Source organism: Salmo salar, chromosome 15, assembly GCF_965601325.2.
Source record: "Salmo salar chromosome 15, fSalSal1, whole genome shotgun sequence".
NCBI lineage: Eukaryota > Metazoa > Chordata > Actinopteri > Salmoniformes > Salmonidae > Salmo > Salmo salar.
This window is the reverse complement of record NC_138305.1, coordinates 31,800,732-31,822,683: the sequence shown is the minus strand read 5'-3', so window position 1 is coordinate 31,822,683 and position 21,952 is coordinate 31,800,732. Positions and strand designations below refer to the sequence as shown.

At 41.9% G+C, this 21,952-nt stretch overlaps 1 protein-coding gene across 1 annotated transcript in view; it reads left to right on the top strand.

Moving 5' to 3' along the window:
* LOC106571163 (glutamate receptor ionotropic, kainate 2) overlaps window positions 1–21,952 on the top strand; it is a 170,331-nt gene that overhangs the window by 87,674 nt on the left and 60,705 nt on the right. Inside the window, exon 8 of the mRNA XM_045695592.2 lies at window positions 17,227–17,370. Within this exon, the coding sequence (XP_045551548.1) occupies window positions 17,227–17,370 (144 nt within the window). The remainder of the gene's footprint in view (window positions 1–17,226; window positions 17,371–21,952) is intronic.

Sequence of the window (21,952 nt, the reverse complement as noted above, 5' to 3'; positions counted from 1 at the left end):
AAATGCATGTTAAACACTATTATTGCGCACAGAGTGAGTCCAGGTGTCACGACTTCCGCCGAAGTCGGTCCCTCTCCTTGTTCGGGCGGCGTTCGGCGGTCGACGTCACCAGTCTTCTAGCCATCGCCGCTCCACCTTTCATTTTCCATTTGTTTTGTCTTGGTTTTCCGCACACCTGGTTCACATTCCCTCATCTGACCTAATGTATATTACCCTCTGTTCCCCCCATGTCTGTGTGTGCAATTGTTTGTGTGTTACGTGTGATTCGCATCAGGCTGGTTTGCGCTGGGTATGTGTTTGACCCGTGTGTTTTGTTTATTGTACCGTTTGTGTACTTTGGGTCGTTATCGCTGTTTTCCTTGGGCATGAATAAAGTGCGCCTGTTATCACTCAACTCTGCTCTCCTGCATCTGACTTACCTTCAACCAGTTGCGCCCGTCGTGACACCAGGCAACTTGTTATGTGACTTGTTAATCACATTTGTACTCCTGAACATATTTAGGCTTAAAAAAGAGGTTGAATACATATTAATTCAAGACATTTCAGCTTTTCATTTTTTAGGAATTTTCGAAAAAAATGTTTTAACATAATTTCACTTTGACATTATGGGGTATTGTTTATAGATAGGCCAGTGACAAAAAAACCCATCTCAATTTAATCAATTTTACATTTCAGGCTGTAACACAACAAAATGTGGGAAAAGTCAAGGTGTGTGAATACTTTCTGAAGGCTCTGTATCAATGTGAATAAGTTCGGCAATGATCTCATTAGTGTTAATCAGATCTATATGATATGTATAAACACACACACACACACACACACACACACACACACACACACACACACACACACACACACACACACACACACACCATTATACAGTAATTCTCACATACACACACACACACGGGGCAGGAGGTGGTCATGTCAGAAATGATGGAATTATGCACCCAGGTGTGGACTGGGGGAGAATACTGATGTGGTGGAGGAGGATGGTGGATGCAGACACACACACACACACACACACACACACACACACACACACACACACACACACACACACACACACACACACACACACACACACACACACACACACACACACACACACACACACACACACACTGAGGGCTCGTCTCACAAGCTAACCCCACATGCCTCATCTGTCTTAGTCGCATGGAGTTTCCTCATTTGGAGCAGGGGAAACACAAACCCCACGGAGCTGGCTGACAAGAGTGTGTGTGTGTTTGTGTGTGTTTGTGAACAGTATATGTGTCTGTGGACGTGTTTAACTATTCTTGTGGGGACCACATTTTGTTAGACCCCACGAGGTCAAATGCTATTTCTAGGGGGTTTAGGGTTAAGGTTAGAATTAGTGTCAGGGTTAGAATTACGTTAAGGGTTAGGAGCTAGAGTTAGTTTTAGGGTTAGGAGCTAGGGTTAGGGTTAGTTTTAGGGTTAGGAGCTAGGGTTAGGGTTAGTTTTCGGGTTAGGGTTGGGGTTGGGAGCTAGGATTAGGTTTAGTGTTAGGGTTAGGGTTAGGAGCTAGGGTTAGGGTTAGTTTTAGGGTTAGGAGCTAGGGTTAGGGTTAGTTTTAGGGTTAGGAGCTAGGGTTAGGGTTAGTTTTAGGGTTAAGGTTGGGGTTGGGAGCTAGGGTTAGGTTTAGTGTTAGGGTTAGGGGTTAGGGAAAATATGATTTTGAATGGGACTGAATTGTGTGTGTCCAGAAGGTTACCTGTACAAGACTGTGTGTGTGTGTGTGTGTGTGTGTGTGTGTGTGTGTGTGTGTGTGTGTGTGTGTGTGTGTGTGTGTGTGTGTGTGTGTGTGTGTGTGTGTGTGTGTGTGTGTGTGTGTGTGTGGCTCTAGAAAGGGCAAAGTACAAATTGTACATTTGTATTAGTCAGTAAAATGTCTTGTTTTGGAGAGCTGTAAAATGAATAGTGTCTGTGCCCCAAATGGCACCCTATTCTCTACATAGTGATCTACTGTTGACCAGAGCCCCGTGTAGTGGACTATGTAGGGAATAGGGTAGTGGACTATGTAGGGAATAGGGTAGTGGACTATGTAGGGAATAGGGTAGTGGACTATGTAGGGAATAGGGTAGTGCACTATGTAGGGAATAGGGTAGTGGACTATGTAGGGAATAGGGTAGTGGACTATGTAGGGAATAGGGTAGTGCACTATGTAGGCAATAGGGTAGTGGACTATGTAGGGAATAGGGTAGTGGACTATGTAGGGAATAGGGTAGTGGACTATGTAGGGAATAGGGTAGTGCACTATGCAGTGAATAGGGTGCCATTTGGCACGCCACCAGCATGCTCAGTTCAGTTTCTGACAGGGACAGTGGGTCTTGGAAAAACGTAGGACAAGGGATGGAGAGAGAGAGAGAGAGAGAGAGAGAGAGAGAGAAGGAAAGAGAGAGAGAGAGAGAGGGAAGGAAAGAGAGAGAGAGAGAGAGAGAGAGAGAGAGAGAGAGAGAGAGAGAGAGAGAAGGAAAGAGAGAGAGAGAGAGAGAGAGGGAAGGAAATAGAGAGAGAGAGAGAGAGAGAGAGAGAGAGAGAAGGAAAGAGAGAGAGAGAGACAGTGAAGATAGGCCTATTGTTCTTAATTCCTGGCATGGTTTCCTTTTATCCAAATGTTGATAGACATGCAGACAAATGTATTAATGCAGGGAAGGGAGATAGCCTTCTACTTTGGAGTCATAAAAACAATTGTTGAGTAAATGGTTATTTGGCAAGTCACGGATCGGCTCTCGGAACACTTCTGGGTTTCAGAATAAAATCTATCCTGATGTCGGATATCGGGTAGGGCTCAGGATTTATGTGGTCGGCGCGGGTGGGTGCGACTCAGTAAAACTGACCCGTGCTGTGCAGGACTCTAGATCAGAGTAGATGTTCACACTCATCCCTTCCCCTTCCCTAAACTCATCCCTTCCTCCTCCCTTCCTCATCCCTTCCTCATTCCTTCCTCTTCCCTTACTCTTCCCTTCCTCTTCCCTTCCTCATCCCTTCGTCTTGGGAGAGCTGAACAAGGTGTAATGAGCTGAATCCTATAAGAGAGAGTGAAAGAGGAAGAGAGAGAGAAAAGGAAATAGAGAGAAAGAGAGAAAAGGAAAGAGAGAGAGCGAGAGAGAGAGCGAGAGAGAGAGAGAGGAGAGAGAGAAGAGAGAGAGAGAGAGAGAGAGAGAGAGAGAGAGAGAGAGAGAGAGGAGAGAGAGAGAGAGAGAGAGAGAGAGAGAGAGAGAGAGAGAGGCATTTTAGAGACACAAATCCCCCAGACATGCTAGCCTCACCCAAACATAGGAAATTATGCCAAAGCCCCAGGAAGTCCCCAAAATGGCTGTCTAGTTGTTTATCCTCAGTGGGAACAGCCAAGAAACCATAGTCCCATTGAAACGGTAGACCCAAGCCAAGACTGGTTACACTGCACTGAGGAAACTCTGCACTATAACTGGAAACTGGCTAATCAGGTTTGAATTAATTGAATTCCCATTGGCCCCATCGGTGAGTGATGTGAGCTTATATGAGAGCATTGTATTGTCTGCTCAGCTATTCTATTGATATGTCCACGGATGGAAGCATTACGCAAAAGGAGGGACACGTTTTCCCAGGACTTTGAGCCATGCAGTGATGTGTGTCTGTGTTGTATCATGAAGCATTTGGAACAACTTCGAAATTTTACGTTTGAGAAACATGGATGAACGTCTAATTCTGACATGAGACTGTGAGAGCTTGTTGGCAAAAAGAGAGTGGAGGAGAGAGAGAGAGACAGAGAGAATAAAATAATTGCTGTCACAGAGGAACAGAGAGAGAGAGAGACAGAGAGAATGAAAGAATTGCTGTCACAGAGGTACAGAGAGAGAGAGAGACAGAGAGAATGAAAGAATTGCTGTCACAGAGGTACAGAGAGAGAGAGACAGAGAGAATGAAAGAATTGCTGTCACAGAGGTACAGAGAGAGAGAGAGACAGAGAGAATGAAAGAATTGCTGTCACAGAGGTACAGAGAGAGAGAGACAGAGAGAATGAAAGAATTGCTGTCACAGAGGTACAGAGAGAGAGAGGGAGGAAGCTACTGTACATAGGCACATAAAAAGAGAGAAAGATTAGTGAAACAAGCAGAACAAAGGATGGGGTTGGGTCGTATCTAGCTAGCCTTATTCTAAACCCCTCTCTCTCCTCGCTGTGCCTCTGTGTCCCCAGTGGGCCACATCAGCATTTAAAGGGCCCCACAGAACCTCATAGCAAGGCTCTCTGTAATATATATCAATATTGCTCCTGGATTGTTTTTAATCTGAATGCAATCATCTGCGAGAGATATGAGCCATCATCTCTAATTTTCTCCTCACAATCCTGAATAAATCCCAAATTACACCCTATCGCCTACATAGTGCACTACTTTTGGCCAAGGCCCATATGGCTCAGGGAACAATGTAGGGAATAGGGTGTCATTTGTGATGCAAAAGATGTCTTTCTCATCTCGCTTGATGTCGTGTTTTTTTTTTCCACCACAGAGATGGATATAAAGATATGACAGCATCTTGGCCTCCCGAGTGGCGCAGTGGTCTAAGGCACTGCATCTCAGTGCTAGCTGTGCCACTAGAGATTCTGGGTTTGAGTCCAGGCTCTGTCGCAGCTGGCCGCGACCGGGATACCCATTGGGCGGCGCACAATTGACCCAGCATCGTCCGGGTTAGGGGAGGGCTCCGACTCCTGTGGCAGGCCGGGCGCAGTGCACGCTGACACGGTCACCAGGTGTACGGTGTTTCCTCTGACACATTGGTGCGGCTGGCTAAGTGGGCATTATGTCAAGAAGCAGTGCGACTTGGTTGGGTTGTGTTTCAGAAGACACACTGCTCTCGACCTTCGCCTCTCCTGAGTCCGTAGTTGAAGTCAGAAGCTTACATACACTTAGGTTGGAGTCATTAAAACTAGTTTTTCAACCACTCCACACATTTCTTGTTAATAAAAACTATAGTTTTGGCAAGTCAATTAGGACATTTACTTTGTGCATGACACAAGTGATTTTTCTAACAATTGTTTACAGACTTATAATTCACTGTATCACAGTTCCAGTGGGTCAGAAGTTTACGTACATTGACTGTGCCTTTAAACAGCTTGGAAAATGACAGAAAATTATGTCATGGCTTTTGAAGCTTCTGATAGGCTAATTGACATAATTTCAGTCAATTGGAGGTGTACCTGTGGATGTATTTCAAGGCCTACCTTCAAACTCAGTGCCTCTTTGCTTGACATCATGGGAAAATCAAAGGAAATCAGCCAAGACCTCAGAAACAAAAAGTTGTAGACCTCCACAAGTCTGGTTCCTCTTTGGGAGCAATTTCCAAATGCCTGAAGGTACCACATTCATCTGTACAAACAATAGTACACAAGTATAAACACCATGGGACCACGCAGCTGTCATACCGCTCAGGAAGGAGACGTGTTCTGTCTCCTAGAGATGAATGTACTTTGGTGCGAAAAGTGCAGATCAATCCCAGAACAACAGCAAAGAACCTTGTGAAGATGCTGGAGGAAACAGGTACAAAAGTATCTATATCCACAGTAAAACGAGTCCTATATCGACATAACCTGAAAGGCTGCTGCTCCAAAACTGCCATAAAAAAGCCAGACTACGGTTTTCAACTGCACATGGGGACAAAGATTGTACTTTTTGGAGAAATGTCCTCAGGTCTGATGAAACAAAAATAGAACTGTTTGGCCATAATGACCATCGTTATGTTTGGAGGAAAAAGGGGGATGCTTGCAAGCCGAAGAACACCATCCCAACCGTAAAGCATGGGGATGGCAGCATCATGTTGTGGGGGTGCTTTTCTGCAGGAGGGACTGGTGCACTTCACAAAATAGATGGCATCATGAGGGAAGAAAATTATGTGGATATATTGAAGCAACATGTCACGACATTAAAGCTTGGTCGCAAATGGGTCTTCCAAATGAACAATGACCCCAAGCATACTTCCAAAGCTGTGGCAAAATGGCTTAAGGACAACAAAGTCAAGGTATTGGAATGGCCATCACAAAGCCCTGACCTTAATCCTTTAGAAAATTTGTGGGCAGAACTGAAAAAGTGTGTGCGAGCAAGGAGACCTAAAAACCTGACTCAGTCACACCAGCTCTGTCAGGAGGAATGGGCCAAAATTCACCCAACTTATTGTGGGAAGCTTGTGGAAGGCTTCCAGAAACGTTTTACCCAAGTCAAACAATTTAAATGCAATGCTACCAAATACTAATTGAGTGTATGTAAACGTCTGACCCACTGGGAATGTGATGAAAGAAATAAAAGCTGAAATAAATTATTCTTTCTACTATTATTCTGACATTTCACATTCTTAAAATAGTGGTGGTGATCCTAACTGACCTAAGACAGGGAAGTTTTACTAGGATTAAATGTCAGGAATTGTAAAAACTAAGTTTAAATGTATTTGACTAAGGTGTATGTAAACTTCCGACTTCAACTGTCCATCATATTCAACTGTTTAGAGATTTCTGAGGCAGCTACTTTCCATGGCTTTATTCATACGGGCAATGGATAACTCCAACATAATTATGTCCTGAAAGTATGCTAGCCATTTCCTTATATGAAGGTGGTGGCAACCAGCGTTGAACAACGAGTTTTGGGGCAGCAGTCAACCCAGCCAGCCAAACCTTTCACTGTTTCTCATTCAGCTGCATACTCAACAGCGGAATTGGTTCTGGGGTACAGTTTCATCAATCATGTCAGAGAGAATATACTGTACAACACTTTCCTCCAAAACTCAGAAACCTCAGGACAATCCCATATCCTATGTTCGTATGTGCCAAGTGTATTGAGGTTACATAGGTTGCATGAAATCTTACAAGGGGTATCCACTACGATCTATGACAATGTTTAAAATGAATGAATTGATGGTTTGGGTTCTTTGATGAGTGAAATATATTCTCCCAGACATTCTCCCAGTCAATAGCATCATCATCGACAGCCGAATTATCTACCCATGCTTTAACCATTGAAAGATCTTTCTGCTTCAGTAGTTGAAGATGAGAATAAATATGGTAGCAGACACAAAACAGACACATAACTGGAAAGACTGGTGGTAAATACACAAATGTGGTAATGCAAGTCTACCATTACACTTCTGTCATTGTAACACATCAAACCTAATCTTTGGATATTTGCCATTCCAAAGGTATTTACCGATGCGTTTATTAATCGTTCCCCAATAGCCTACTGGTGGAGGGAGTGGAATCATTTTGCTCAGGAAACTGATACATGGCAACACATTCACCTTTATGGAAACGACCCTAGTTTGTGAAGAAGCAGGTCAATTCTCCCAAACGGTTAAATCTCATTCAAATTCCTTGTACATTTTCTCATAATTAAACTTCACCAGACCATGCAGGGATGTTTGTATACTAATACCCAAATAAGTGAACTGTGTTTTCATAGGAATTGTTGAGGGAAGTGAAACTTTCTTGGCCACTTCATTAAGCAACATTAATGCTGATTTTGTCCAATTTATCTTAGACCCGGACAGCAATTTGAATTCTTCAAATGTGGATAAGAAAGATGAGATTGAATTCTGAATATAGGAGAATATCATCCACATATGGTATGAGAGGAAGATTTCATCAGTATAGGAGAAGCAATTACATTCTGCCTTAGAGGTAGAGCTAAAGGCTCTAGTGACTTAATGTATAACGTTGAGGATAGGCCATCCCCTTGTCGCCAACCCTGAAAAATAGGGAAGGGACCTGAGGGTATGACAATACTAGACACCATAGCAACAGGGTTAGCATATAACACACTAACCATTTCGGTAAAATTATTTTCCCAAAATGGCAGCCCACAAGTACTGCCATTCAAGCCTGTTAAAAAGTATTTCTCAGCATCTACTGTAGAGACAGCACAGCACATGGTGTGTCCAATTGTTGTGTGTCATGTATTACCTGCATTAATCGTCTGACATTGTCAGCTGCAAGGCGACCTCTCATAAAACCTGACTGGTACATCTGAATCAACTTACGCAAATACCTTTCCATCCGTAACGCCAACATTTTTTAATACAATTTTTGTTCAGAATTAATTAATGATATCGTACGATAAGTTGCACAATCTGTGTGATCTTTACCTTTCTATGGCAGTTGATAGATTAATGCAGAGTTAGTATGCTTTTGAAAAAAAAACCTTGTCGATGGCTGAATGAATTGACTCCAATAATACTGGTCCTAAAATGCCACAAAAATATAGTAACAGTTGAGGTGGAATGCCATCCGGTCTAGGTGATTTACCCTTTTTAGCACCTTTCATTGCTGACTCCAGTTCCTCTAATGAGATTGGTCGGCCCAGATCCGCAGATTGCTTCTCCTCCAATACGGGCAAATCAAGATTATCTAAAAACTGCATTTGTCTGGTTCAAACTGGATAGAAGATGTATATAACTCCTGGTAAAAAGACTGAAATGTTGCATTCATTTCCTGTGGATCAGAAAGTAAGCCTTTAGATGGGGATTGAATAGATTCTACAGAAGTACAAGATTCACTTTTTAAATTTTAAGACTAGAAGCCTGCTTGGTTTGCTCCCATTAAAAATAATAGTTCTGCCTCACTCTATGCATGATGAACTCAGCTCTCATCCTTAATAAATCATTCAGTTTCAGTTTAACCACCCTCAAATCATTGCTGACATTATTAGAGTAATTCCTTTTCAGATTCTGTTCAAGTCATTAAAAATGTTTCTCAGATAACTTGATTCTGTGATTCCTGGCTTTATTGAGCTGAGATGCAAAATATATGATGTGAAGTCTCTGATAAAACCTTTAGTACCCATCCAAGTAAACCTTGGGTCCTCTACAGAGTCCTTGTTTTCTGCTAAGAATTCCACTACTTTAGCTTGAAATTGGGCCACATACAATTTGTTTTGAAGAAGGGTCATATTAAAATGCCAAAGTTTTGTTTTAGTCACCTTAAAGCTCACATCCACTTGGGTAACCAGGGTATTATGCTCTGAAAGAGTCACAGGCAATATTTGTATTGGCGCGACACACATACTTAGAGTCAGAGAGCAACTTTGGTTTTAGAAGTGGGACATCATTTATAAAAATGTGTCTTTATTTTTTTCAGTCGGATAAACACTCCAAACAGCCTACACGACCGCTTGGAGGCGTCCGCATGGTCCTAATGCACACAGTTGCCTCGTTTTATATCACATTCCAATGATAAAACTGGGGTGGACATAAATGCAATTTCAGACTGTGGGTGGGGACAGACCCCCCCCCCCCCCCCCCCCCCCCTCTGTTTCTGAGAAGCGTGACATCCACACAACGTAGCTATGTAGGTCTCCAGAACTTGGGCCTATCCCTCCTAAATAAAACCTATTCCAATCAGGTTATCCAAACAAAATAACTAAAAAGCAGAAAAAAATTGAAGGCGATATAACCAACACTTGTGAAGCTGTGCAGCCAAACTTGAAAATAAAACCTGGCTACAGTGGTTTAGGGAAATAGGGACACAAAGAAGTGGTTCATGTTAATCACCCAAAAAGCTAGCAACACCAACCCCTACTAATCACGTTCCAACTTCAACATACCTTAAATATCAATAAAACGTTAGGTAGTCCAATGATTGCTGCAAATCCAGGGGTTCAAAGAGTGAAGACATTACCATATTTTATTAAATCTGGTACTTAATAATAATAATAAAATAAAATCAAGCATCCAAAATAAAGTCAACAGTTTGAACTAGCCCCCAGCTCCAGCTAGCCAGCTAATGTTAATCCTTAGTTCCAACAATGAGGGAAAGCATACTTCATTTTCCGACCCGGTAGTAGGATAAGTTCCTGTCCAAAACCAAAGATAGATCAGAGTTGAGTAGTCAACTAAAAGTTAGCTAGCCGCTTAGCTGTATCTTTAGCTCCCAGTTGCTCCCGTTTCATTCTGGGACTCCATGTCATCCTGCAGCTCAATATTAGGAAGGTATTCTTCATGTCTTGTATGTTGGTTCTGATCATAGGGAATAAGACTGGGACAAAGCGAGTGATGGGTGCTTGAAGACAGCTAGAGTTAGAGTTAGGAAAATGTATTTAAGTGACACTCCACAATGATACAATAATACAAAATACAACATTTTTATTTAAACCACATTGTGGACTATTCAAATGGAATTTTGAGACACTAAAAACAGGTTTTGGCGCAGGCATTTACATTATTGTTACCTAAACCAATTACACATCATTTATTATTTTCATTTTCAAGACCGTAAAAATGTGTATTTTGTCTGGACAACTGACAAAAAAATATCATCCTTTAATTTTGTTGTTTAACCTACACTAAAGGAAGGCATGAGTTTCAGTTTCAATGGAACCATTGTTACAAAAAGTACAGACACGTTTATCTAGGGGAGTGTTTGTGTATCGACCAGTTTCAATAGCGAGAGACGCCACTCCACATCCACAATTTACAAAAGAGCTTTGATATGGATGAAACGATACGAACAGAGGGTTCTGTAACAACAGGTCATTTAAAAGGCAGTGGGTGTCCCGGGATTGTCACTTTCAGGTTAGTCTATCAGCTGGTATCACTTTAGTTCATTGCTCTCTAATAAAAGTGTTGATTCAAAAGCAATACGGTCATTTCTAGAATACACTGTCTGTTATCAGTGAACTGAGTCATATGGATGGAGTTAAAAAGCCTTTGACATGGTAAAGCCTTTAACATGGTATACACAAACACATTGTTGCAGTTGCAACAGCACTAGCCCATAAAAATGCACATTTACATACTATACGGAGTGGGGCGGGGTGGCAGGTAGCCTAGTGGTTAGAGCGTTGGACTTGTTACCGAAAGGTTGCAAGATCAAATCCCCGAGCTGACAAAGTAAAAATCTGTTGTTAACTGCCCCTGAACAAGACAGTTAACCCACTGTTCCTAGGCCGTCATTGTAAATAAGAATTTCTTCTTAACTGACTTGCCTAGTTAAATAAAGGTTAAAAAAAATTAGGCAAGCTGCAAAAATACATAGCCACTGCCGTAGAGTTTTCCAGCAATGTGATTGTGACCACTCATACACACAGTCCCCCCCTCTCCCCACACACACCAGCAAACAAGCAAACAAACACAAAGGGACATACATATTGACAGGCTGTGTAGATAACACTGACCTCTCTCAAAGCTCTGGGGATAAAAGAATCAACAGGGATGCTACAGAGGAGAGATGGACAGATGAATATCAGATTATCTGATCTGGACTTTGACACCAGAGGGCTCAAACTCCAAAGCAACGCTGACAGTGGAAGACTGGCAGGGGGCTGAATGCTGACTCTCTTGCTCTCTCTTTTTACCCCATCCTTTCCATCTCTTTTCCTCCCTTTTCTCTCTCCTCATATCTCTGCCCTTCTGTCTTTCTCGCTCTCTGTCTCTCCCTCCTTCCCTCCCCCTCTATTGCAATTGCTCCCTCCTTCCCCCTATCTCTCTCCCTCCGCCTCTCTCCTCTCTTCTCGAACTGTCTGTCAGATAACACATGGGATTCTTTGTGCCCATAGAGATAAACTAGAAAAGGAGAGTAGCAGTGTTGTGCCGAGGCTGAGACGACTCCCTGCTGTTCACCCCAGCCTTCTGCCTGACCCTCCTCTGACAGATCCATTTACACTGACAGCTCCAAGGAGCTACGCCCTCAATAGCTTCAGTTAAATTGGAGTTTGGAAGTGGATGATTTCAATAGTTCATATGATATGGCAGAGGCAGGAGGGAAATATCTAAACGGGATCCTTGGGACGTCCCAACTCTGACGCCACCCCATTGAATTTGAAATTTAAAATGGTTAAGGTAAGGGTTAAGGTAAGGGTTAGGGCTAGGTTCAGGTAAGGGATATAGTTAAGGTTAGGGGGGTTAGGGTAAGGGTAGGGTTATGGTTTATCATGTATAAAATGAAAATAGACACGATAAAGGTTAGTTAGCACTAAACCCAACAGCACTTTTCAAAAAACAAGGGAGAGCATAGATGTCATGTAAAGAATGATCTGTATTCAGAAATTATTCAGCTAGCATTCAGAATCAAACCAGAATTCCCTGAAATCAATACGCTCAGTCTCTGAATCACAAATGAAAATGATAAATCACATATTTGTTTTAGTTCAGAAACAATGTCTGTCTTCCAATGAAAGTAACTGTTCAATTCAGTTCCTTCCAAAACCACCAAGAAATCACAAATAAGCAAACATCCAAATAATCCAGCTGTGAGAAATGAAACAAGTATTGATTTGTCCTCTTCACTTGATAGTCTTCATAATAATCCAAAGGAATGAAAAGTCCACAGAGAAACTCCCCCAAACATATAAGTAGGCCTTTTTTAAACTATACTGTAAACGCTTTTTTAAACTATACTGTAAACGCTTTTTTAAACTATACTGTAAACACTTTTTTAAACTATACTGTAAACACTTTTTTAAACTATACTGTAAACGCTTTTTTAAACTATACTGTAAACTTCAAGGATTTTAAAACTACACTGTAAATCCCAAGGTTTTTATAAACTACACCGTTGACACCAAGGCTTTTTTTTAAATACACTGTAAACCCCAAGCTTTTTTAAACTATACAGTAAACCCCAAGGCTTTTTAAACTGCACTGTAAACCCCAAGTCAATGCATTGTGCTCTACTGCAGGTAGATTTTTGGAATTGTTTTGAATATCTGTGTTTTTGCATGTACATTGAGTGATTGATTGATTTATCTTATGCTACACAAAGATAAATAAAATCAATTTCAAACGTAACTAATCCAATAGTTTAATTAGTTTTATGCACCCGTAACTGAAATGGTCGTTTCTGTTTAATTGGCATAGGTAGTCTCCTCACACTGTTTGTAACCCTGGCAGTCATTATGAATGCAGGTTGCGGGTGAAGAGAAATTACAACTGTTGAATATCTTAACTCTGGCTGGATTCCAATAGTTATTACACATCATTTTGGAAGCCAGCATAATGTAACTTGCAGGTAGGGTTGCAAAATTCTGGTAAATTTCCCTGATTTTCTAGAAATCCCTATTGGAAAGAAGTTTGTAACCCAACTTGCAATCCTGATGTGGCCTGTAAACCATGAGTTTCATGGCCACTGTATTCGGTTAAAGCTAGGCCTCAAAATAAGGCCTTATGAGATCTTTAATGTATTGTCATAAAGAGTGTAACTATAATGATAACATTCGCCTAGGACCTCTTAGTGAAGGCCACAGGACTGAAAACAAATACAGTCATGGGTGGTAACTCTACAAGTCACTCAGAAAGGCACACTTGGAAATTATATTGGAGGCATGGCTTAGTGGGTGCGTGACTCAAAATGTTTACGCTGATACAACTCAAATCTGGACCCCCTACAGCACAGGTGTCAAACTAATTTCACAGAGGGCAGAGTGTCTGTTGGTTTTCGCTCCGCCCTCCATACTGGATTGATGAATTAAGGTCACTAATTAGTAAGGAACTCCGCTCACCTGGTTGTCTAGGTCTTAATTGAAAGGAAATAACAAAAACCTGCAGACACTAGGCCCTCCATGGAATGAGTTTGACACCCCTGCCCTGCAAGATCACAGTGACTCTATCGGTTTGATTAATGACTACAAAATCACTTTAAGAAGTAACTGTACTCAGATATAGTAAGTGCAATGGGTTTCCTCAGAAGTTTTGAGTAATGACAGCACATTAGAGTTTACACTGTATAAACAAAACTGTCTGACTACAACCTGTAGACAAGATGGCTTCCTTCCACTCAAACCAGGAAGTGAATATGGGTGTGGCTATGGAGTGCCTGGGTTGGAACTCACAACATATATTCATAACAATGTCGTGTCTTTGGGTCACCATTAAACTGAAGACATGTTTTTCAATTAACTCCCTGTAATTATTATCACGCGATTAAACTGATTAATCGTTTAATTGTAATTAACGAGGAGATCGGGGCACCAAGGAAAATATTCAGATTACAAAGTTATAATTTTCCTAATATAACTTTCCTATATTATAACATATATTATATTATAGTATAGGCCGATTATCTTCTGGTTTAAATGGTGTATTTTACCTCGCGTCCAGTCTCATTCCAAACGTCGTAAATTGTTGTATCTGCACGAACCCAGCCTTTACTAAGAGTCATCCATACATCAATTGTCTTAAAATCATTTATTTACTAAACTAAGTAATTCACAGAAAGCATACAAACAGTAATTATCGTCACAAAGAATTGGTAGAGCAATGTGCCCTAGTGGGCTAAACAGGCATGGCTGGTGTCTTGTTAAACAATGGGTCATAAAAGGTCAGCTGAGGAGGCACACAGAGTTCATTAATATTAACAATTGATATGCTAATCCTTTGCACATAAACGCTCACTCATTCGGGAACAATTGCAATCAATATATATTTACGCTCAGTGTGTCGTCGGGATCCTTGTTGGAGAGTCGTTCTGTTGGAGAGTTCTCTCTCTCTCTCTCGGTTAGAATGGATCTTTCAAAGCGACATTCATTAATGTCGTCATAAAATGGATGTTTCGTCGGTCTTCGCGTTCAATGATATAATTTCTAGCTGCAGACTATTAATTAATATCAAAGACTTGTTCTTATTCTGTCGGTATCGATAGTCTAAAAGTTAACCACGTGGTATAGTTAACTTTCAGTAGAGGAATTGGATGGTCAAACCTATTGGCCAACTCGTAATGGAGTGGAGGCCTGGTCTCAAGAAAGTAAATCAGGGTGGGGTTTTATAGTGAACATAGAACAGGCTTGTCACATGACGCCTGGTCCTGTCTGTGTCCCTGGGGGCGTGCCGATGACTGATTTAATCTTTGAACATAAATACATTCTATCACATTAACATCAGTACACAGCATCTCAATGTATTACAAAATAGCTTTATCCTTATTAATACATTCTATACAACCATTTGGATGCAAGTCCCATAGCCGAGGCTATTATATAAACAGTTTTATGGTAATATGGCTATATTGTCTCTTCTGAGTATCACAAAATTGTACCAAGCGGACCAGTTCGTAGCTGGATTCTTCACCAATCTTCCATACCTTCTCCAGAACATAAATGTTGTTCAGTTCCCCAATTCTGTGAGTTGGAAGAATTTCCTGTGTCTCTCTATGAAACCCCTCTGTGTCTCAACTGGGCCATGTGGTAGGAGATTCTCCTCCAAGAATTTTACAACCCCTTCACACAGGGCCTGGGTGGGGGGAGGTAGGTTGGGGGATGGTGCAAGGGGGAGGGGGTCAACTGTCCTCCCTGTACTCAAAGAGGGCAACGTCATGACAACAAGTAACCATAACACCTTCCGACTGGGCACAGATGTAATTTCAACATCTAGTTTTGATTTAGTTTTGGTTGAGTTGTCAGCTAATGTCAAATCAACGTAAAATCAACAAACATTTTAACCATGTCATTGGATTTAAGTTAAAAGTTCGGTGAAAAAAAATAAGATATTCCCTTACGTTGATGACTTTTTGAAAATCCAATCAGTTTTCCACATCGATTCAACGTCATTGCATATCATTTTTGTTGTTGAAATGACATAGAAATTCAATCAGTTTTGCCCAGTGGGTTGTTGGTTACAACATCTACTTCAGCCCTAAAAAGATACGCACCACAAATCTGGAAATCACATGGTGCTTCTCTCTTCCATTCATTTTAGATTGAGGCGTACAGCTGGATTGAGAAACTATAATTTTGGAGTGTCATGTTGTCACTTTAAATATCAAGATGAAATCAGACACAACCATCCTGATTTGGTCCCACAATCAGACAAGATCATATTTACAATAGCACATCATTTACCTCTGTAGTGTATCTCCCCATCTAGGAGGATAAACGGACAAAGTATTACTCAGAGAGGGAACATGATAGCGTGCCCACATTGCATGTACTTAGTGTGTCGTTTTGGAGTGGAGCTGACTGACACTGTAGCCCATGTGCCATCTGCAGCAGCGCCCGCTCTGCCCTCGCTCTCCAGGGAGTGGGCACAGCTATCAGGAGCCATTAGTCTCCACGGTTACAGGCTGACCGGCCAAAGAGAGCCTCTCTCATTGGATGCGACACCGACTGGGCTATTCTAAAGGCTGTCGTTGGCTGGATATTCTTCATTCTCTAGTCTCTCTCTTATACTGAGAGATAGTCCTCCAAAAGATATGCAGAGGGAAGTGGATGATTCAGCCGTTCTTTTTTTTTCTTCTTGTTTACTCATGTTACACATTTGCAGCTAAGAGCTGAATTGTAGTGAACTGTATACAGTACATAGCCCATGCAGTCCTACAATTTATTTAAATTATCCAGGTTGCCCACATAGACATGTGGCTGGAAGCACAAGAATACAGTACTTTCATTATGATGCAGTGTATTTGACGATGTCATTCGCTCATGTCCCTCTCACTTAAATAGATGTATGATTCAGTGAATGTAATGGAATCATTTGCTGATGGAATAAGTGTGTCATTATGTTTCTTGAGGGATGCTTCAAGTTGTCATAATGTTCCAGCTACATCACAATACCAAGGGAACCCATCAATTATTGGCTTTTATGAAGTATAAGTATTCGGACATCCTAATGGCCTCGATGAAGTAGGCCTACAGGCACTTGCAGACAAAAGCGACAGGCGTGGTGGCCCATTAATTTTCAATGAACCAAATTCTATCCAGAAGGAGCGATTGGAGGTGCTCGGGCCCTTGGAAGCTGCTCAGCCGAGGCGGAGAAAATAGGATACTGCTCTCTTTTCTGAAGCGGTGCCATCTTTGTTGAGCAGGACCAGCTAACTTTCCACTCTAGCAAATCATTGTTTTGTAATCTATTTTGGGGTTTATGATTTGTGTTGCATGTAAATACTTTTTTTATGCATGCTTATGATGTTATAGCGATTCACTTTTCGCACATCGATAATATTTGTTTATTTAGTTGCTATGGTCACCGTCGACTGTCGCCCTTCTGTATGAAGGCACTAGCCACTTTGACTAGAGGGACAAGTGGGTACTCAGTGAGCATCCACAGCCCATAGCTCTGTGTCTGCACAGCTCTTAATAATGATTTGATGTCATAATGCCTCATATGATGTAATCATGCTCTGACATAACAATGCTCTTTATTTTGATGTAACCTTTTACACAGGTTGTCTCATGGAGATTTAATCAAATCTCTTTTGCAAGAGAGACCTTTTGTGTCATGATGTAATAATGCTCTGACATCACAACTACCTCTGTGCAGACGGACGCAGCGCTGATGTTCGACGCGGTGCACGTTGTGGCTGTGGCGGTGCAACAGTCGCAGCAGATCACCGTCAGCTCGCTGCAGTGCAACCGCCACAAACCCTGGCGCTTCGGTGCGCGCTTCATCAGCCTCATCAAAGAGGTACCGTAGTGCAAAATGTTAAAGTTTCATTGACATACAGTATATGATGAATTGAGTGACTATGACTTCATGCAATCAAGCCATACTGTGTGCTGTAGTAGCATATACAACGTAAAATATACAGAGTATCTTTCATATATGCCTCCTAGTCTCTTCTATTCATTTGAATCCATGCCCTTTGAGACAGCTTTACCTGTAAAGCGCTGTGTACACATATTATTCATTCTATTGCGCTGTAGCATTGTCAACACATACTGTACATGTTTGGCATGACAATGAATGAACACTGAGAGGAGTTGGCTAAAGCACAAACCGACTGGACCACCCAGCTACCAGCAACATCCCTGTTTGACCCTGAACTCTTGGACAGGAAACCAGGGGTCAGTTCCATTCAGGTGGCACACTGGGCCTTTTCTAATGACCCCCTGGGTTGATGGAGTTTGAATGGAGCAGACCCCCCCCCCCCCGCCAGTTCTGCTGAACACACCCCCACACCCGCTCACGGTTATATATGCACCGTGTGAATCTGTGGCTGTGTTTACCTTTTTGTGTGTGACGACATATCTGTGAGTGTAGATGCAGGTGCGTGTGTTACCATCCAGTGCCCTCCCTAATTATTGGGACAGTGAAGCTATTTTTCTTCTTTTGGCTCTATACTTCAACAGTTTAGATTTGAAATCAAACAACAACTATGAGGTTAAAGTCCCAAATATCAGCTTTAACTTGAGGGGATTTTCATCCATATCGGGGGAACCGTTTAGAAATATCAGCACTTTACAGGGGAGAAGTCTGTTGAAACTCCTAACCCAATTTTGTTACACTCAAAAGAGGCGTGGAGAACATTACACAAGATATGTGGAATTTCACATCTTAAAGGATACTCATCACTGTGGCACAATCCTAGGCTACAGATAGGAGGGAAGTTTGTGTACTGGAAATAATTGCTAATGAAAGGAATTCATACTATAGGTGATCTGTACAATGAATAGGTTTAAATGTCATACTCAGATTTGGTACAACAATATGATGTGGGAGACAAGAGACATTTCTGGAAATATGAGTATGAATGTTTATTAACCGGCTATCAACAAAATCCAGGAAACCGTATTTGGAATTACCCAAACATAAAGCAGAATTTCTTTACTCAATATTTAGTCATCTGCAGAGTAAAGACTGTAAAAACCTCAGAACAATATGGCAAACTGACCTTAAGTGTGAAATTGAGGATGATACCTGGTTGAAGATCTTGTCCAGCTCAGGGAGGAACATAAGGGAAGCCAGGGGGAAACTTACTCAATATAAGATACTACATAGGTTTTATTGGACCCCAACAAGGCTTCATAAGATGGGTCTGACCAACAATTCTCTGTGTTGGAAATGCCAAAAAGACACTGGGACATTTTAACACGCAGTATGAGAATGTGCATTATTGCTACCTTTCTGAAAGGATGTTTGGAATTCTCTGGAGGAATGGTTGGGGTTAACAATTCTAGTTTCACCGAGAATATGCCGGCTGGGCATTAGAACAGAGTTAACTAATGTAACAAATTTGGATTTTGCACTGATCACTGTCAGTGGTGTAAAGTACTTAAGTAAAAAAGTACTACCTAAGTAGTTTTTGGCGGTATCTGTATGGTACTTTACTTTACTATTTATATTTTTGACAACTTTTACTTTTACTTCACTACATTCCTAAAGAAAATAATGTACTTTTTACTCTATACATTTTCCCTGACACCCAAAAGTACTCATTACATTTAAAAAGTATCGTACCCTTATTATACATTTAAGCCTAAAATGACATACCCAAATCTAACTGCCTGTAGCTCAGGACCTGAAGCAAGAATATGCATTTTCTTGGTACCATTTGAAAGGAAACACTTTTACGTTTGTGGAAATGTGAAATTAATGTAGGAGAATATAACACATTAGATCTGGAAAAAGATAATACAAACAAATGAACATGCATTTTTATTTTATTTTTTGTTCCATCATCTTTGAAATACAAGAGAAGGCCATACTTTCAGATAGGAGTCTAGGTGAAATTTAGATTTTGACCACCAGATGGCAGCAGTGTGTGTGCAACGTTTCAGACTGATCCAGTGAAGAATTACATTACTGCACAATATTTTGTATCAAGTCTGCCAGGAGTTTGCCCAAATGTGTCGAATTGGTCAATTTATACATTTTCAAGTACATAACTACAGAGAACATACAAAAATGTTATGGTAATAAGAAAATGTAAGTTTACACACTCCCAGGAATGTCATACATGATGAATCACTAGAATATACACTAACTTTCACACATCTAGATGGGCGGGCGGGGTGGGTGTGAAGCCAGAGACAGTAGTGGGGTCAAACTGTAGACCCCAATTCCTTCGTTTGAACATAAAAATTGATTTTATCAAACAAAACTATGCTACATTTTATCTCTGGGACCCTCAGGATGAAAAATCAGAGCAAGATTACTGAATGTAAGTACATTATTTACCTTCAGAGGTGAATGTATCAAACCAGTTGCTGTGATAAAAGTTTTTTGTTGTTGTGCACTCTCCTCAAACAATAGCATGGTATTTTTTCACTATAATAGCTACTGTTAATTCAAATCAAACCAAATCAAAGTTTATTTGTCATGTGCGCCGAATACAACAGGTGTAGACCTTACAGTGAAATGCTTACTTACAGGCTCTAACCAATAGTGCGGGAAAAAAAGGTATGTGTGTGTGTGTGTGTGTAGGTAAGTAAAGAAATAAAACAACAGTAAAAATACATTTGAAAATAAGAGTAGCAAGGCTATATACAGACACCGGTTAGTCAGGCTTATTGAGGTAGTATGTACATGTGGGTATGGTTAAAGTGACTATGCATATATGATGAGCAGAGAGTAGCAGTAGCGTAAAAAGAGGGGTTGGCGGGTGGTGAGACACAATGCAGATAGCCCGGTTAGCCAATGTGCGGGAGCACTGGTTGGTCGGGACAATTGAGGTAATATGTACATGAATGTATAGTTAAAGTGACTATGCATATAAGATAAACAGAGAGTAGCGAGGGCACACAATGCAAATAGTCCTGGTAACCATTTGGTTACCTGTTCAGGAGTCTTATGGCTTGGGGGTAAAAACTGTTGAGAAGCCTTTTTGTCCTAGACTTGGCACTCCGGTACCGCTTGCCATGCGGTAGTAGAGAGAACAGTCTATGACTGGGGTGGCTGGGGTCTTTGACAATTTTCAGAGCCTTCCTCTGACACCGCCTGGTGTAGAGGTCCTGGATGGCAGGCAGCTTTGCCCCAGTGATGTACTGGGCCGTACACACTACCCTCTGAAGTGCCTTGCGGTCGGAGGCTGAGCAATTGCCGTACCAGGCAGTGATGCAACCGGTCAGGATGCTCTCGATGTTGCAGCTGTAGAACCTTTTGAGGATCTCAGGACCCATGCCAAATCTTTTTAGTTTCCTGAGGGGGAATAGGCTTTGTCGTGCCCTCTTCATGACTGTCTTGGTGTGTTTGGACCATTCTAATTTGTTGTTGATGTGGACACCAAGGAATTTGAAGCTCTCAACCTGCTCCACTACAGCCCCGTCGATGAGAATGGGGACGTGCTCGGTGCTCCTTTTCCTGTTGGCCACAATCATCTCCTTAGTCTTGGTTATGTTGAGGGATAGGTTGTTATTCTGGCACCACCCGGCCAGGTCTCTGACCTCCTCCCTAGAGGCTGTCTCGTCGTTGTCGGTGATCAGGCCTACCACTGTTGTGTCGTCAGCAAACTTAATGATGGTGTTGGAGTCGTGCCTGGCCATGCAGTCGTGGGTGAACAGGGAGTACAGGAGGGGACTGAGCATGCACCCCTGGGGATCTCCAGTGTTGAGGATCAGCATGGCAGATGTGTTGCTACCGACATTCACCACCTGGGGGCGGCCCGTCAGGAAGTGCAGATCCAGTTGCAGAGGGAGGTGTTTAGTCCCAGGTTCCTTAGCTTAGTGATGAGCTTTGAGGGTACTATGGTGTTGAACGCTGAGCTGTAGTCAATGAATAGCATTCTCACATAGGTGTTCCTTTTGTCCATGTGGGAAAGGGCAGTGTGGAGTGCAATAGAGATTGCATCATCTGTGGATCTGTTTGGGCGGTATGCAAATTGGAGTGGGTCTAGGGTTTCTGGGATAATGGTGTTTATGTGAGCCATTACCAGCCTTTCAAAGCACTTCATGGCTACGGACGTGAGTGCTACGGGTCTGTAGTCATTTAGGCAGGTTGCCTTTGTGTTCTTGGGCACAGGGACTATGGGGGTCTGCTTGAAGCATGTTGGTATTACAGACTCAATCAGGGACATGTTGAAAATGTCAGTGATGACACCTCCCAGTTGGTCAGCACATGCCAGGAGCACACGTCCTGGTAATCCATCTGGCCCCGCAGCCTTGTGAATGTTGACCTGTTTAAAGGTCTTACTCACGTCGGCTATGGAGAGCGTGATCACACAGTCATCCGGAACAGCTGATGGTCTCATGCATGCCTCAGTGTTGCTTGCTTCGAAGCGAGCATAGAAGTGATTTAGCTCGTCTGGTAGGCTCGTGTCACTGGGCAGCTC